Consider the following 18,209-nt stretch of genomic DNA (forward strand, 5'->3'; position numbering starts at 1 on the left):
TATCCTTAGTATAATATCAAAATATTTTATGGACGTGAATAATTTACACGCATTTACCAATAATGTACCTTAATGTATGATGCATAGTTTTCTCAAGTTTTCTCAAGATTACCAATAATATGCATTCTTATATTTTTAGACAAAAGATAATATTCAGTTGTGAGATAACATTATTTTATTCGTGTTTAATTCAAAAATACTCTAAAAGACCTAATCAAGCCCTTATATAAGACTCTTTGATTTGAAAATCATAAGAGTGAGCAGACTAAATAGTGTAGTTAAATTACAATAATACTCAAAAATATAAAATGATTACACCACTTTAGAGTAAAAAGAGTGTAGTATCTGTATATTAGAACTTTGTATTTATCAATTATAAACAAAGTATATGCATTATTTTCATACCTTTCCAATGTATTCATCAAATCAAAATAAAAAAATTAATAATTATATAAATAAAATTTATGTGAATTTTACTAGATAATGGAATAGTTTCCTCTAATTAATCCACATTATCATTTAACTACGTCCATCTTCATATAATGATTTACAAATACTTTTAACCAATACCATCCATACATATTTAGACGATTGACTTGGCATCCATTTTACAATTAGTCACATATGTGAATATTGATAATTATCTTTGACTAGTTACATTATAAACGATGTTATCATAACAAAATATGAATTATTTTATCAACGCACAAATTCAACATGAATTCTAACCTTTGTAAAGCATTTTAAGATTTTAGCGGAAAGTTTTATGATGTCATGAAAATAACATGAGTTGTTAAGCAGTCGTTACCAAATTTATTACACATCAATATGTTTTACTATTATATAAATACTGGATGCAATATATTGTTCTAAAATCATTGCTTCATGTGTAGGGTTTAGGGTTTAGGGTTTAGGGTTTAGAAGCGCAGCCTCCTCTCAACTGATCATCTTGCCAGCTATGGTCTCTAGTTAGGGGGATTCTATATCCATACTCTAATAGGGCCAGGATAAGACCTTGAGCCCTAAGTCTCCACCTTCTCTAATGTAGCAGGATAAGATATCCATATACTCCAAACACAGCCAGGATAAGATATTGAACAGTCTAAGTTTCTAAAGGTCAAGGGGATGACTTATTTCTTGTGTGGCATCCAAGAAATCACTAAGTCAACAGCAAGAAATTTCTTCTTGCAGTGAATCCAAGGCCTCAAGTAGGAATTATACATCTTTCTAACTTTTTGAGAACTCAAGAATAACAAAATTTAAATTTGGAACGACTTGAACTTAATTTGAGTATTTCTCATCCGAAATTTTATTTTCCTAATGATGTGAATTTGAATCATGAATTCAGAGTCACTTGCACTAAAATTCATGCATTTCCAGATGAAAAATGTATTATCACACAAATTATTGTTATTTAAACGAGATCAACAAAAACTTGAAATTTGAAGCATTTTACAGAGCACTATAACATACATAGTTAAGATTGAATCCATGTAAAGGCATTCCATAAAAAATGACACTTGCAAATCTTATAATAATCTCGATAAACTTAAACATTCCCTCGTAATAAGATTTTCCAGAAGAACAATCAATATATCATACAACTAACTCTCATGCCTCATAATTTGAAACGTCAGACTAAGTACCTCAGCCATTCCTCACCTTGCTCTCCAGACTAATTCAACATAATGTGATTCATTACATCCAATTCTAGATAAAGAAATTGGACCCTATTTTTCAACCAGTATAAGCCATGGTATATTTAGAATATTTTTCTTCAACTTTGAAGGACAAAATTCCAAAAATCACAAATTAGGATTACACCATCTCCAGATAATCAACAGTTGACCATATACTTTAACACGTAATTTTTAAAATACTTTACTTGTTCAAAAAAAAAAGAGGCCCTCAATTGGAGACACAGCAGGGAGGAATGCAAGATAAGATACTCGCACTAAATGATCAAGAGTATATCAAAGCAAGGCGCAAAAAATAGATGGCCCACGGAGATTTGTAATTTCAAGGGGTTGGACATGAGGTGGTTACTTATTATGTATATGACAATGTTATATTATATTTTTAATGGTATTATATATAGTATATTTACTTACCAGGGGGGTTATCAGTTCTGGAAGAGAAACCTTAGGTCCTCCTCAGTCAGCTTAGACATGGCGTCAGATGAATCACCCACAGTCCTGGCAAAAAGATCAACACAGGTCAATCTTATCTCTCTATCCAAAGCACATGCTTAAAAAATAAAGATAGAGATGGAGATAGGGATAGAGATGGAGATGGAGATAGAGATAGGGATAGAGATGGAGATGGAGATAGAGATGGAGATAGGGATGGAGATAGGGATAGAGATAGGGATAGAGATAGAGATGGAGATGGACTTGATGGAGATGGAAACGGAGCTACAAAGAAAGCTTCAGATAGAGATAGAGATAGAGATTGAGCTACAAAGAAAGCTTCAAATAGAGATAGAAATAAAGATGGAGATAGATAAAGGTAGAAATAGAGATAAAATTGAGAAAAAGAGACAATAACAGAGACAGAGAATAATATATAGATACAGTCAGACATATATATATATACAGATACAGTTACAGCTACAGATGCAGATCCTGAGAGAGATACAGAAAGAGATAAAGACAGCGATGGAGATAGAGAGAGACGTAGATACAAAGAGAGCTTCAGATATACATAGAGATAGAGATAGAGCCAGATAACGATAGAGAGGGAGATAGAGATAGAGATAGAGCCAGATAACGATAGAGAGGGAGATAGAGATAGAGATAGAGCCAGATAAAGATAGAGAGGGAGATAGAGATAGAGATAGAGCCAGATAGAGATAGAGCCAGATAGAGATAGAGCCAGATAGAGATAGAGAGGGAGAGAGATAGAGATAGAGCCAGATAGAGATAGAGAGGGAGATAGAGATAGAGATAGAGCCAGATAGAGATAGAGAGGGAGAGAGATAGAGCCAGATAGAGATAGAGAGGGAGAGAGATAGAGCCAGATAAAGATAGAGAGGGAGATCGAGATAGAGATAGAGCCAGATTGAGATAAAGAGGGAGATAGAGATAGAGATAGAGCCAGATAGAGATAGAGAGGGAGATAGCGATAGAGAGAGAGATAGAGATAGAGATAGAGCCAGATTGAGATAGAGAGGGAGATAGCGATAGAGAGGGAGATAGAGATAGAGATAGAGATAGTGATAGAGATAGAGATAGAGATAGGATAGAGATAGAGATAGGATAGAGATAGGATAGAGATAGAGATAGAGATAGAGATAGAGATAGAGATAGAGATAGAGATAGAGATAGAGATAGAGATAGAGATAGAGATAGAGATAGAGATAGAGATAGAGATAGAGATAGAGATAGAGATAGAGATAGAGATAGAGATAGAGATAGAGATAGAGATAGAGATAGAGATAGAGATAGAGATAGAGATAGAGATTGAGATTGAGATTGAGATTGAGATTGAGATTGAGATTGAGATTGAGATTGAGATTGAGATTGAGATTGAGATTGAGATTGAGATTGAGATTGAGATTGAGATAGAGATAGAGATAGAGATAGAGATAGAGATAGAGATAGAGATAGAGATAGAGATAGAGATAGAGATAGAGATAGAGATAGAGATAGAGATAGAGATAGAGATAGAGATAGAGATAGAGATAGAGATTGAGATTGAGATTGAGATTGAGATTGAGATTGAGATTGAGATTGAGATTGAGATTGAGATTGAGATTGAGATAGAGATAGAGATAGAGATAGAGATAGAGATAGAGATAGAGATAGAGATAGAGATTGAGATTGAGATTGAGATTGAGATTGAGATTGAGATTGAGATAGAGATAGAGATAGAGATAGAGATAGAGATAGAGATAGAGATAGAGATAGAGATAGAGATAGTGAGAGATAGAAATACAGATAAAGATAGAGATAGAGATAGAGATAGAGATTGAGATTGAGATTCACCTTGAGATTGAGATAGAGATAAACATTGAGATTGAGATATAGATATAGATAGATATAGAGATAGAAATATAGATAGAGATAGAGATAGAGATAGAGATAGAGATAGAGATAGAGATAGAGATAGAGATAGAGATAGAGATAGAGATAGAGATAGAGATAGAGATAGAGATAGAGATAGAGATAGAGATAGAGATAGAGATAGAGATAGAGATAGAGATAGAGATAGAGATAGAGATAGAGATAGAGATAGAGATAGAGATAGAGATAGAGATAGAGATAGAGATAGAGATAGAGATAGCGATAGAGATAGAGATAGAGATAAAGATAGAGATAAGAGAAAGAGATAGAGATAGATGTAGATAGAGAGAAAGAGAAAGAGAGATGTAGAGAGAGAGAAAGAGATACCGATAGATATAGATATAGAGAAAGAGATAGAGATAGATATAGATAGAGAGAAAGAGAGATATAGAGATAGAGATAGAGATAGAGATAGAGATAGAGATAGAGATAGAGATAGAGATAGAGATAGAGATAGAGATAGAGATAGAGATAGAGATAGAGATAGAGATAGAGATAGAGATAGAGATAGAGATAGAGATAGAGATAGAGAGAGAGAGATAGAGATAGAGATAGAGATAGAGATAGAGATAGAGATAGAGATAGAGATAGAGATAGAGATAGAGATAGAGATAGAGATAGAGATAAAGATAGAGATAAGAGAAAGAGATAGAGATAGATGTAGATAGAGAGAAAGAGAAAGAGAGATGTAGAGAGAGAGAAAGAGATACCGATAGATATAGATATAGAGAAAGAGATAGAGATAGATATAGATAGAGAGAAAGAGAGATATAGAGAGAGAGAAAGAGATACCGATAGATATAGATATAGAGAAAGAGAAAGAGATAGATATATATAGAGAGAAAGAGATACAGATAGATATAGATAGAGAGAAATAGAGATAGATATAGATACAGAGAGATAGAGAGAGAGATATATATACATAGAGAAAGATAGAGATAGATATAGAGAGATATATACATAGAGAAACATAGAGATAGAGAGAGAGAGAGAAATAGAGAGAGTTTGTATGGTATTGAAGAGACCACTGACCCTTCGAAGACCATTTCCTTCTTTTTCTGTAGCTGCAGGATCCTCTCTTCGATCGTGCCCTCAATTACAAATCTGACCGTCCTGATCGGCTTATACTGCCCAATCCTGTGTATCCTGTCTTGGGCCTGCCGCTCCACTGCAGGGTTCCACCATGGATCCATCAGAAACACCTGATAGAGAGAAGTAATGAACCCAGAGATACATATCAGAGAGAAGTATATATATAAATCCTCGGAAGAGAGAGAGAGATGAACATGGAGAGAAATCGAGCAAGGTGTACAATGATGAATGGATGAGGAGAGAAAGATGAGTATATGGTTGTTTAGAAGAGAGAACGGGGATATGGGGACATAGATGAATCCACAGAAAGAAGCAGAATGAAAACAAGGATGAATGGAGAGATAGATAAATAAATGGATAAAGGGAAAGAGAGATAGATGTATGGATGAATCAAGAGAGAGAAATAGGGGAAAGGGCACGTTGAAGAATGGATAGAGAGAGAGAAATGAATATGTGGACAAATAGAGGGATAAATCGAGGAGAAGAGACATAGATGAACAGATAGAGAGCAAGAGAGAGACATACATGGATGAATGGAGAGAGAAATCAAGAAAGAGCAACATGGAAGAATGTATGAATAGAACAAGTGAGATCAAGGGAACGTTGGCGAATGGTTACAGAGATATAGAGATGGATGTATGGAATGAATGGAGAGAGAAATCAAGAATGATGTAAATTATGAACGAATAAGGAGAGAAATGTAGGTGAAGGGACATTGAAATAGAGAGAAAATGAGATGTCACGAAATATATGATGAATGAATAGAGTGAAAATGAGATGTCATGAAATATATGATGAATGAATAGAGAGAAATATAGAGAGCAATGTGGATGAATGGCGAGTGACATGGACAGATGGAGAGAGAGATCTATGAAGAGGGCCATGGATGAATGGATGAATAGAACAAGAGAGATCAGGATAGATAAAGATGAATGGTTAGAGAGAAATAAAGATGAATATATGAAATGAATAGAGGGAGATATCAAGGAAGATGGATATGATGAACGAATAGAGAGTGAAACAAAGGAAAAGAGACATTGAATGGTGGATAGAAAGAAAATGATATGCAGGCGGATATGATGAATGGATATACAGAAATACAGATAGCTGTGTGCATGAATAGAGAGTGAAATCAAGGAAACCAGACACAGACGAATGCAAAGAGAAAGAGAGATGGATGGACTGATGAATGGATGAATAGAGAGAGAGAGAGAGAGAGGAAAGGGGATTTTGATGAGAAAGAGAGAAATCTAGGAAAGGGGATTTTGATGAGAAAGAGAGAGATATCTAGGAAAGGGGATTTTGATGAGAAAGAGAGAGAGAGAGCGGATAGATGAAGAGAGAGAGAGAGAGAGAGAGAGAAACAAGAAAGAGGGTATTGACCAGTGGATGGAGAGAGAGAGATGATGACGCAGATGAATGGAGAGAAAACAGAGAAAGAAAATGTGATCTATGAATAGAGAGAAGAGAGATAGATGAGTGAATATCGATGTGAATAGAGAGTTAATTAAGAAGAAGAAACTGACATGGGATGCAACGGTGAGATTGAGGGCAACACCACCCGCCTTCAGACTCATGAGGAAAATCTTGCAGTGGGCATCATCAGTGAAGCAACTAATCGCTCTCTCCCTCTCTACAAGACTCATGCTCCCCACCAATTGAACGCACTTCACCCCAGACTGGAGATTAAGGAAGAAAAAGAAGCACAAAAAATAGATTAATAGAAAAAATAGCACCAAAAAGCAGTAGGGTCGTAAAGTAAGAAGATACCATCTCCAGGGAATACTTGATGAGATCCAAGAAAGACGTGAACTGGCTAAAGACTATTCCTTTTGCAGCTCCATCGGCTTCAATCATGTGCCTGATCTCCTCTTTCTACCCAAATTGAGAGGAGGGATCATTTATTTAGAGCAGTGGTTTCTACAAACAATTCAGACTCAGAGCGAAAATAGACAGTCGATTCGAAAGGATCGGTCAATCAGCAATCAGACCTGAACGGTCTGATTGATCTATAAGGATTTTGATTTATCATGATTCATCAATAAATGAAAATATCATCGATTAGAATTTGAAAAACATAGAAAAAAATACTTGGAGTTGCAGAGCTGTCACATGGAGCGCCCCAATGAGACCCTTCCACTTTTTTCAGAAACAAAAACCGTTCTACTTAATGGGCCGATCATATTGAATCATCCAATCAAATCAAACCGCCTGCCAATCTTGATTAGATTGACCAACTCTGTCCAATCATGATCCTGCCATGTTGCGATCTACTCAGCCAATCCGATCTTCGATCATAGATCCAATCATTGTTGATTAAATCTTTCAATCCAAACTTGATCCAAATAATCTGATCTGATCGACCCATCAACTGGAATGATCGTTCACGTTAATAAGGCAAGAAAACAATAAAAAAAGAGGAAAAAGAGTTCATACAAGTAAATGCTGCACGAAATCTATCAACAAACTGGGAAAAAAAGAGGAAATGAACATAAGTCAAGCATAAATGAAATGGTACTACCAGCGCATCAATCTTGGTGCTAGTTTTAAACTTGCGGATGTCGAGGCGGTTCAGGATACTTGAATGCTTGAACCCCTTTAAATTATTGTCTTTATCAATTCTTCTTTGACTAGAACAAGGAGACTTCAAGTCAACAGTGAGAGGTTTAGAACAGGATGGGCACGTAACGATGCTAGCCGCAGGCATATAATCTGATAAGCAAGTTCGACAGAAGTAGTGATGGCAGGAGGTGACCTGGAATGAAAATAAAGCGTGAGAGAATTCTTAAGAGAAAAATAAATCATTCCTCTTTAAAAATTCAGAACCCGAGGTAAACAAATTATTAATCTAACCACTGGATCCTCGGCCAGATCATGACAAATACCACAGTTTCCATCGAAGTTGCCGTCACTGTTTTTATTGAACTCATCTCTTGTCCGTGAATAGACAACAAGGTATGGATGATCAACCGCCTGTGAGGGAAACAACAAGAAAACACTCAGAGAATGAAGTACGCTTGAAGAAAAAATTATTTACCCTAAATAAGCAATAATTAAAAGCCAAAAGATGTAATATTATTGGAAAGTATTAACAAAATTTATCACGTGTCCCAAGAATAAAAAAGAAATGACACTTAAATGCCTTCCAAAATAGAAAGCCTCTTTCAAGGAGTTGGACATTTCACCTGACGAAGTCTTGTGAGAAGATCAAAAATATGGGCGTAATTGTTCATCAAGGTTCCAGCAGAGATATAGCTGCAAGAAGGAAATCAAAATTTGATGCATCTTTGCAAAAGTATTCTATTATGCAGCAGATGATTAGATAACATGTTAGCATAGGTCAAAGTAAAAAGAAGCTACCAATAAGTACCCTGCTGTGAGATAACTAAATGCATTACAAGGATCTTTCGGAGGCCTTGGGGAAACTTGGGGGTTAGAATTTTGTTATGATGAAAAGCAGGTTGAAAAATAAACATTTAACCAGGATCAAATTTTCAAAGGGTCAAAATAAATTTATTTTTTAACAATATAACATGTCGGGTAATAAATAAGAGAGAAAATTGAAGGAAAGAAAAAGATACATCAGGTCTAGCGAATAAGACCCTCCAAATGAATAAAACTGGAAAAGGAAGAACCACCGAGGGGATTGATGTCAGGGAATCACACAAAACATCACTGTCGGGAATTAGTATTTGCCATCACTGATGACAATGATGAGAGGATGATGACGAGTTGACATCGTTTCCATCATTCAACAGTGCCAGGTATATGAAAACGATGAAAGCAACAATACCATCATCTCTAGTGACTCACACTCCATTAACTTCACTCAGATGCTGAGAATCCAAGATAAAATCGTAATGGACATTTATCTGCGGCCAGGATGACAATCACAAGATCATCATCACTCAAGCTGTAGACTGATAATGACTATGACAATTACCCTCATTATCTACAAACACTAGTCATATAACCGGTCAAATCCATGTACTTCTTTCATTCTTGAATTAAGGCTTTCTTTTTCCACCAGCGCTCTTTTGTGCTACCTACTGAACCGACTGAGGAGTGCACACTCAAAAACTATCAACCCCATGATACCTTCCCCCCTGGGAAGGTATCATTGAGGAAGAAGAAGGGGATGGCTTTGGCAGAATGGGCAACGCTGAGGAGGATGAGGGCTGATAGTTTTTGTAATATTTACGAAAGAGTGGATATCCGACAGAGTGGACATCGTCGGGTAAGAAGGTATTTACAAAAGGGAAAGACAAAATTTTAACTTAATGTCCTGCCCTTCAAAGAGGAGGGCTACATATTTAAAAGGGAAATGTAAAGACAAAAATGTCCCTAGTGGGCTTACGATAGGGAATGGATGTAACACCCCACAAGTCAATGAGAGTATTCAACTAATATGAGTTATGAACTAAATCTACCTGAAGCAAGGAAAAAACGTCGTGAAAAGAAAGAAAGAAAATGGTTAGATATATTTACGTGCCAAACTGCGTCTGGCTCTGCGTATACAAGGCCTCATAAAACTCCTCTTCATTGATATCAAAGGTGTCTCGTCTCAAAAAAACCTGAACAAGACAGAAAAGACATTTCGAACACAAGAGCGTGAGGGATTGGAATAGGGACAGTTTTTACAAATTATGCGGTATACATTTGACACTTACTATTCTTGGGGGTAGAATCAGATCGGCTTCTCTGCTCTTCTTGGTCCGCCTCAGCACAATGCTTTTCAATACCTTCTCCTTCAATAATATCATGGCTCTTTTTCCTTCAGCCATGTATCCCTTGGTTTTTATTGGCCTGGTTATATACTGAAGGGGGAAAAGGAGGAAGATTTATGGAGAAAAGAAAACATGTTAGAAGCATCACGGAACTTGAAGAAAACGGTTAAGAAATGGTCGGCCATAGAAGGCTGAAACCACTAAACATTCCTAGACGTTATCGGGATCATGTCATGAAGAAATATTCTGAATGTAACTCACTTTGTTCCACCAACAAAAATGTCTTGATGCAGAATGATGGCAATGCTCGCAGCGAACACTCGCACTGAAATATCCAGACAACATTCTGAGTTTTACTGCTGAAGAAATTACATAAAGCATATCCGACAACCAAAAATATTCTGAGATGCAGAGTATTATTAGAATAAACTCAAATTTACATTCTTGGATCCGGAGGCAAAATAAGAGGAACATATTTTAGTTTTCGTTTACTTCCAAAATATTTCACTGTGCAACTCAGAGAGTTGTAATTCGAGGCATTGTTTAAACTCAAGGATTGAATGATTTAGAAAATAATATAGACGAGGCCATGATCATATCTGATATGGCGCGCCATATTAAGAATGAAAAAAAAGATCATTATTTTCTCAGCAAGCAAGAAATTCGAGAATTAACATGAGAAAAAAAACCTACCAATATTCAAGTCTCTTGCACTCACAATCTTTACAGAAGAAATATGAGTACGGGTTTATCCGCAAAAAGCGAACCTGTGCAAAAGAATAAAAATAAATGACGCACAGGGTTAAGAGTCATAATCATTTTTTTCCCGATTGGAAATTCTAAACTACATATTAATAAGGTTGATAAGCAAACCAGCGAGTAAAGCTCTCCAACACGATTTTGAAGTGGAGTGCCACTCAAAGCCCATTTGTAATTAGACTCCAAAGCAAAAACTGCCTTTGCTGTGCTGCTTCCTCGATCTTTTATAAAATGTGCCTACAGAAAAGATCCATGGTCCATGAATAAATATCATTTCTCACAGTATAATTCAATTCTAGTTATAAATGAAAAATGACACCTACCGTGTCTGTGGTTTAAATGTATCCATACAAGAGAAGACTTGATTAATGATTTCACTCAGTGGTTTTAATGCCGCAGGAAAATTAAGAGCAGACCTTATAGCGCATAATCCATCAAAACTATCTCCTCACTGTCTCATAGTTTATATTTATACATTATTTCTCTTCTTCACACTTGTAGCTAGAAAATGAGATGGCCCTATAAATACCCCTAAAAAGTAAACAACTTACCAAAGTAAAATGACATTTGCGGCTGCGGAGAACTAAAAAACTGGGTTTCAACTAGTAAACTGAGATTACTCGATGGGCTAACGGCCATTTACACAAAGACAGATGAAACTAAAGTTGATATTTAACAGAGACTACAGAGTAACAGAACCTGGGTACTTGTGAAAGAAGTCCTAGATTGTAGGGGATAGAAAAGTAGGCAGAATACAGGAACCGACACTTCAGTATTGTGATGTCCAATAAACCAACAACTCGCTCTGAGCAACTGTTTCTACTGACTGAGCTATACCTTTGCAACAAATAAACAAAGATATCTCGAAAATGTATATTTTTTGCCAGAATCTGTAGGAATAACACCTAGTAAGGAAGTACGACCCGGAAAGAGTTCATGGGGATCCATATGACTTATCAGTCCTAAATTTTTATCAACCCCTGCTTCGTCCCCATGACAACGCAGGGTTCTCAGGGTAAAAAAAGAGGTTCACAATGCATCGAATCCTCAAAGAAATTCTAATTGTGCAAAGTTCTTGTTATGTCCGAGATGATAAGTCAAGGATTTGAATCACAGGAATCTGGGAGATGACAGACCACTTATGGCCGAGATGCTAAATCTGAAAAAGAGCAATAATAAAAACTAAAAGATTCAATATGTAGAAGAAACTGCCACATTAAGAGACCTTCAACTGCGAGGATCCAAGATGACAGACTACTTACTTCGTCCAAAATGATGCGATTCCATTTAACATTGTGCAAAGCAGAACCCGTTCTAGATGCGTTTGCCTTCAGATTCGGCCCATCATTGTTCTCAGAGATAGCAAGGCCTCTCTTTCTCTTTCCCAAAGTGGACGCCTTCTTCACTTTCTTCATCTGCTTTGCTTGCTTCTCCGTCTTCCGAGCATCAGGTCCACAGTAAAACATTAGATGAACTTTCATCTTATGTGGCTGAAGCAGCTTTCCACAAAACTTGCAAGGCTCCTTGGGCGGCATCACAAACCTCCTAAAATCCCCCTCAATAGTAGAATAAGTGGTCAGAACAAAGTCATAATCATCAAAGTTATTATTCATGGTAGCCCTCTTCGACCCATGATAGACCAAGACCCTGGCGCTTCCCTTCTTTGTGTGCCTCTCAATCTCACCCACCCACTGTAGAATTGCAACCACTGGGCAAATGACAAGAGTACTGTGGATTGCAGATGAACAAGAAGCAGAAGAAGCAGAAGACGGCGCGCTGAGAACGAGTGAAATCCCTTGGATCGTCTTCCCCATGCCCATTTCATCGGCTAAGATCCCTCCACAAGTGCTTGAATCCTCTTGCATCAGAGCCCAGGCCAGCCATTCTTTCTGGAATCGAAGAAGAGGAAGAGTGATATTCAAAGAAGGCTCGCAGATCTTCGGTTCCTGCTTGATTTCACAGTGCTGAATCCCCTGATTTTCAATTCCCTCTCTTTCATCAAGCCATTGCTCGTTCTCTCGCTCGAGTACTTTCCAGAACAGATGATCATCCGTTGATTTCTTCTTCTTCTTCTTGTTTGATTTCTTCCTCGAAGCAGCAGCATTGCTGGACTCGGCCAATTCGCCTTCTAAAGCGTCATCTGCGACGGCGCCTGCTCTTCGGAGAACTCTTCCCCCGCCACGTTTTCTGCTCTGTTCTTCGATCACAAAATCAACATCGCTGATTTCAGAAGCAGGATCAACATCGGAAAGCACGTATTCATCGTCCGATGACGAGCGCGCTTTTTTCCCTGAGTGCAACACGGCGAGATTCATCGTCAATCCCCAAAAAAAATGATGAGGTTCTTCGTCGATGCCGATAATACGGAGAGATATCATCGTAAATAACCCAAAACACGGTGAGATTCATCGTCAATTCCGAGCAAGCGGAGAGATTCGTCGCCAATGCCGGACAAGTAAAGAGATTCATCGGCAATGCAGAAAACAGTAGAGAGTTATTGGCAATGCCGAAAAAGATTCATCGTCAATGCCGAACAAACGGTGACATTCATCGTCAATGCCCAACAAACAATGAGATTCATCGGCAATGCCGAACAAACCGTGACATTCATCGTCAAAGCGTGACAAACAGTTAATATTCATCATCAATGGCGAACACAGTGAGATTTCAAAGTAAATGTCGAAAAAACGATGAGATTCATCGTCGAAGCAGAAAGAAACGGCGAGATTCATGGCCAATGCGGAGAAAAACGACGAGATTCGTCGTCAATGCGGAAAGAAGCGGTGAGAGTTGAAGTGGAAACGAACGGAGAGAAGGAGGAACCTCGGCTAGGGTTTCTGCGCGTCGCTTGCCGAGTGATCTTCGCCATGAACGGAAATCGGCGCAGGAAGAAACCGACTAAGACGTAGGTAGCATGAACAAGCCTTTCTTTTCCCGCCTTTTCCTTTTTATATGCGCCCTCACTCTCTCTCTCTCTTGTTTCTTAATTCTTTTTTTTCCTTTCTCTCTCTCTCTCTTGTTTCTTAATTCTTTTTTTTCCTTTCTCTCTCTCTCTCTCCTTTACTCTTATTCTCTCTCTTTCTTCCTTCTTGAATCTTATTCTCTCTCTCTTCTCTCTCTCTCTCCCTTCTGGAATATTATCCTATCTCTCTCTCTTCCTTCTTGAATCTTATTCTATCTCTCTATCTCTTCCTTCTTGAATCTTATTCTATCTCTCTCTCTCTTCCTTCTTGAATCTTATTCTATCTCTCTCTCTCTTCCTTCTTGAATGTTATTCTATCTCTCTCTCTCTTCCTTCTTGAATCTTATTCTATCTCCCTCTCTCTCTCTTCCTTTAATCTTATTCTACCTCTCTCTCTCTTCCTTCTTGAATCTTATTCAATCCCTCTCTCTCCTTTACTCTTATTATCTCTCTCTCTCTTCCTACTTGAATCTTATTCTCTCTCTCCCAATCTCTCTATCTTTACTCTTAATCTCTCTCTCTCTCAATATCTCTCTTCCTACTTGAATATTTTTCTCTCTCCCAATCTCTCTATCTTTACTCTTAATCTCTCTCTCTCTCTCAATATCTCTCTTCCTACTTGAATATTTTTCTCTCTCTCCCCTTTACTCTTATTCTCTCTCCCTCTTTTACTCTTATTCTCTCTCTCTCCTTTACTCTTATTCTCTCTCTCATCCCTCTTGACTTTTATTCTCTCCCTCTCTCCTTGAGTCTTATTCTCTCTTTCTCTCCTTGACTCTTATTCTCTCTCTCTCTTCCTTCTTGTGGTGGTGCACACGACCACACGTCATCATCGGATGTGACACCAATACTGCAGGAGACGCCCCCTGTCTTGACACGTCGCCAACATCAACTTCGTACCACCGAGGATTCGAGCATCATTTAAATTAGATTTAAATTTTACAGTTATTTTAAATTTTCTCTTGCCTCCAGGGCCTATACATAGGCCAATTATTGACTGAATTACTTGGTATTTTCTTTTGGAATTGAAGTATTTTTCTTCCAAGAGAAATTTGCCCTAGTCTCCTTTGCACAACCACCGCAGTCGTCGCTGTCGTCGCTTGCCACCGTTGCCGCTGTCGAGAGGAGATCTTCCACCTAAAGGCGCCACCCTCGCATTTGTGTCTGCCGACACCGACGCCGTCATTGCGTGCAGTGCCACACACGCGCGGCCACCATGCGCACTGCATCCCACGCTGATGGGGGATCATCCAGCTTCAAAGACCCCGTCGAACCAGTTCCCCGAGCAAGGGCTCACGCGCAAGACCTAGCCTTTAGAGTAGGCCTCGTCAATAGGCTATAAAGGTTTGATGTTATCTTTTTCCTTGCCTTTTGTCGACCGCGTATGTGTTTGTTTTTGTTTGTTCGCACGTGTTTAGACCGTTGTATGGACCTACAAGTTTGTGCGTGTGTGTGCTCGTGTGTGTGAGTGTTAGTGGGTTTCTCTCTCCTAGTAGGGGGCCTTAATTACTCTTAATTGGGCCTTCTCCCCTTTATTTCTAAGGAGGAAGCCCATATTTAGGGTTTGACGGTACCTGTCTGGTCCATACTTTAGCAAGGACCTAAACCTTACCTAAGGATCGGTCTGATTCCTGTCCGGTCTTGTCCGGTCCCGGTCCGATCCGGGTCCAATAATGTTGACTAGTCAAAGTCAAAGAACAAAAGTCAGGACAAAAAAAAATGGTATGGACTTCTCATCAAAGGGAAAGTTTGTTTCAAAGTCACTTATGAAGCTCATTTTGAAAAATGAAAAGAAGAATAAAATGAAAATAGAAGAAGAAAAGAAGGTTGAAAGAAGAATAATTGAACAATAAAAGAAGAATTAAAGAACAAGAAAGGAAGATCAAAAGGAAGAAGGTAAAGAAACATAATTAGAAATTAGAAAATCAGGAGAAAGAGGAAGAAGGAAATTCTAGGAAAAAGGTAACGAAGAAGAAAAAATAAAAGAAGACTTGAAAAGGAGAAGAATAAGAAGAAAAGAAGATCGAAAGAAGAAGAAAGCAGAATAAAATAAGAAGAAAAGAATAATAAAAATGAGGAGAAAAAGAAAGCAAAAGAAGAACAGATAAAATAAAATAAAAAGAAGAAGCCAAAAAGAAATGAAGAAAACTTGACAGAGTAGAGTGTAGAGTGGAGAAACCTAACATAGCTTGAAATACAATGAAACAAACTTGACAGAGTTGGAGGAGAGGAAAATTCTCAAGATTGAGAGCAAGAAAGAGGGACTTAAGACTGGAAGAGAGATAACGTGAGGGGGAGAGAGCGAGCGCGCAAGAGAGAATGGGAGAGAGAGAAGAGAGTGTGCTAGAGAGAGAGAACGGGATAGAGAGAAATGGGAGAGAGAGAGAGAGAGAACGCGAGAAAGAGAGATAGAATGGGATAGAGAGAGAGAGAGAACAGGAGAGAGAGAGAGTGCGAGAGAGAGAGAGGAAGAGGGAGAGAGCGTGCGAGAGAGAGAGAGAGAACGGGAGAGAGAGAGAGATCCGGTCCCGGTCCGGTTTGACCATCGAACCGGATCCGGCCCGAACGGCCGGTTCATCCAAAAATGTGATGGAAATATATGTGGCCGACAAGCCAATCACACATTTCACATCTCGTTCTATGTTCGTTAATAGAACATATTCATTATAGTGCACGTGTGATGTGTATAATGAAGTCCATGAATACATGATCTGACTTAGTGAATTATGATGAGATCGTAATACGGAGATCACTAGTCTTTAAGCATGTGTTCTAAACATTCCTATTCGAAGGATACGCGAAAAAGACATCAAAGTATCCAGATAGAATAGCACTATCTAGCCTCACTCATATGATGAGTATGGCCGGTCCCATAGCCATTAGTTTGGGGACACTAAGGATAGATAGTGGGTGCTCTTTAGTGGAAAGAGTTCATTGAATTGACCTGTACGAATCCCTGAATGGTATTATACCGAACTGTCAATCAAGTTGATTCATATCACAGTCGTGTAAGTGGTCCTTTGACCTGAGACACCAAAGACATCTTGTGAACGGACGGTTGTACTTTGGTGATGGCCAACGAGTCTCTAATCATAGGATTCTAAATGGTCTTAGTTTGGGTGCATCGAGAAGTTCACGAAGGCGATTGAGTGGTCAAGATGGGATCGTCCACCCTCGGTATAAGAGGTAACAGCTCAAGGAAGATTATGTGATGAAGTCCTTGGCGAAGGCAGTGAAATATCAAAGAAGAGTTCTCCAATGATTTCCGAATGCATCAGTACTAACTCGGATGATCGAGTAGTGTTTGACAGTTGACCATACCCTAAGTCGTCAAAGGAGCGTCAAGTGGATGAGGGATTATACATACATGGTAACTGATGACGAACAGGTTCCATGAGTGAGTCGATACACACTCCTTTGTATCTTCTAGGAACGAGGTGTAGCTTGGCACCCCGCGTGTCGGAGTCTCGACCTATCGATTGGGTTAAATCGATCCAACGTTAATTAATCTATATGATGAAATAGTTAATTAATTTGGAAGGCCAATAAAGGTTATTGGGTCGTTGGAGTCATTAACTAGATTGATACATGGGCCTAGAGGGTCACATGTAAATGATCTTTTCGACGTCGGAAGATATACTTAAATTTTGGGGGTTTTTATGAAAAATACCTACTTAGTATAAATAGAGGAAGGCCCTAAACGAAATTCACCCAGGCCAGAATTGTTCAGGGGCCTTTCCCCTTCTTCTCCACTCTCCCCACATCCCCTCTCCATCCCTGATGTGATCGGGAACACGTAACAATGCCGACGAAGAAAGAACGAGGCTCGTCAACAAGAAGGAGGAGATCCGACATGCGGCGGACCGCGTGTATACGTCTAAAGGCTGCACACTTGAGCAGCTCGACTCGTCTCGCTCTGGGATCGAAGAAATCATGAATGAGATTCGTGCAAAGGTACTTTGTTTAATGTTTTTGTCGATGCCGTTCGATTTGCAAAAGTCTTCTACTACGCATCGTTTTGTTCTGTTCATCCAGATCTAGGCCTCTGGTACCCAACAAAATGGTGGACCGACGGTCCCGATTCGGTCTGGTCTGACCGATCCCCAGTCCAAAATGTCAAACCCTACCCATATTTTCCCCTACAAAAGGTGGGGCCCAGCCATAGGAAGAGAGGAGAGAAAAAGTTTGAAAAAGAATGTGATTCTTTTGTGATTTCCTGTCTTTTTTAGTGTTTTTTAGTTTTTCTATATTTATGAAAATGCCACTACAAAAATATAGAGAGAGCGAGAGAGAAAATACCCTAGAGTTTGCCGAAAACCACCGCCGCCACCTTTCATCGGAGTTCCCACTGCCACTCGCGGCCACCTAGTGCGGCCCAGTGCCGCCCAGGTCTGCCAATGGCCACCCACGGCCACCCAAGGCCGCCCACGGCTACCGCAAGCGCCCACGTCCATCAACCTACGGCTGCATCCAGCGTGGCCGACTTGAGGCCGCCACGCCCCGCAGTCGACCCGACCAAAGGCTGCTGCCCCGCCACTAACTGGAGGCTGCCACCCTGCCGCCGACCGGAGGTCGCCACCCCACGATCGATCTGAGGCTGCCCTC

At 39.1% G+C, this 18,209-nt stretch overlaps 1 protein-coding gene across 2 annotated transcripts; it reads right to left on the minus strand.

The window, feature by feature from the left end:
• Nucleotides 1-1,936: 1,936 nt before the first annotated feature.
• Nucleotides 1,937-13,543, minus strand: LOC144714799 (DNA repair protein RAD16-like). 2 transcript variants are annotated; one of them, XM_078589589.1, is made up of 14 exons: nucleotides 13,466-13,543; nucleotides 11,905-12,932; nucleotides 10,757-10,879; nucleotides 10,577-10,650; nucleotides 10,145-10,208; nucleotides 9,827-9,973; nucleotides 9,645-9,730; nucleotides 8,342-8,411; nucleotides 8,010-8,129; nucleotides 7,678-7,911; nucleotides 6,927-7,031; nucleotides 6,683-6,835; nucleotides 5,097-5,266; nucleotides 1,937-2,195 (listed from the first exon to the last, which is right to left on the minus strand). In XM_078589589.1, the coding sequence occupies exons 1-14, from the start codon at nucleotides 13,509-13,511 to the stop codon at nucleotides 2,123-2,125; spliced, it is 2,493 nt and encodes an 830-aa protein (XP_078445715.1). In that variant the 5' UTR covers nucleotides 13,512-13,543; the 3' UTR covers nucleotides 1,937-2,122. The 2 variants fall into 2 exon arrangements, 1 of the variants encoding a protein (XP_078445715.1); XR_013584475.1 differs by lacking the exons at nucleotides 1,937-2,195; nucleotides 5,097-5,266 and adding an exon at nucleotides 7,248-7,527 and having other exon boundaries at nucleotides 6,809-6,835.
• Nucleotides 13,544-18,209: the final 4,666 nt, after the last annotated feature.

The sequence above is a fragment of the Wolffia australiana genome, chromosome 2 (assembly GCF_029677425.1).
Source record: "Wolffia australiana isolate 7733 chromosome 2, ASM2967742v1".
NCBI classification, from domain to species: domain Eukaryota; kingdom Viridiplantae; phylum Streptophyta; class Magnoliopsida; order Alismatales; family Araceae; genus Wolffia; species Wolffia australiana.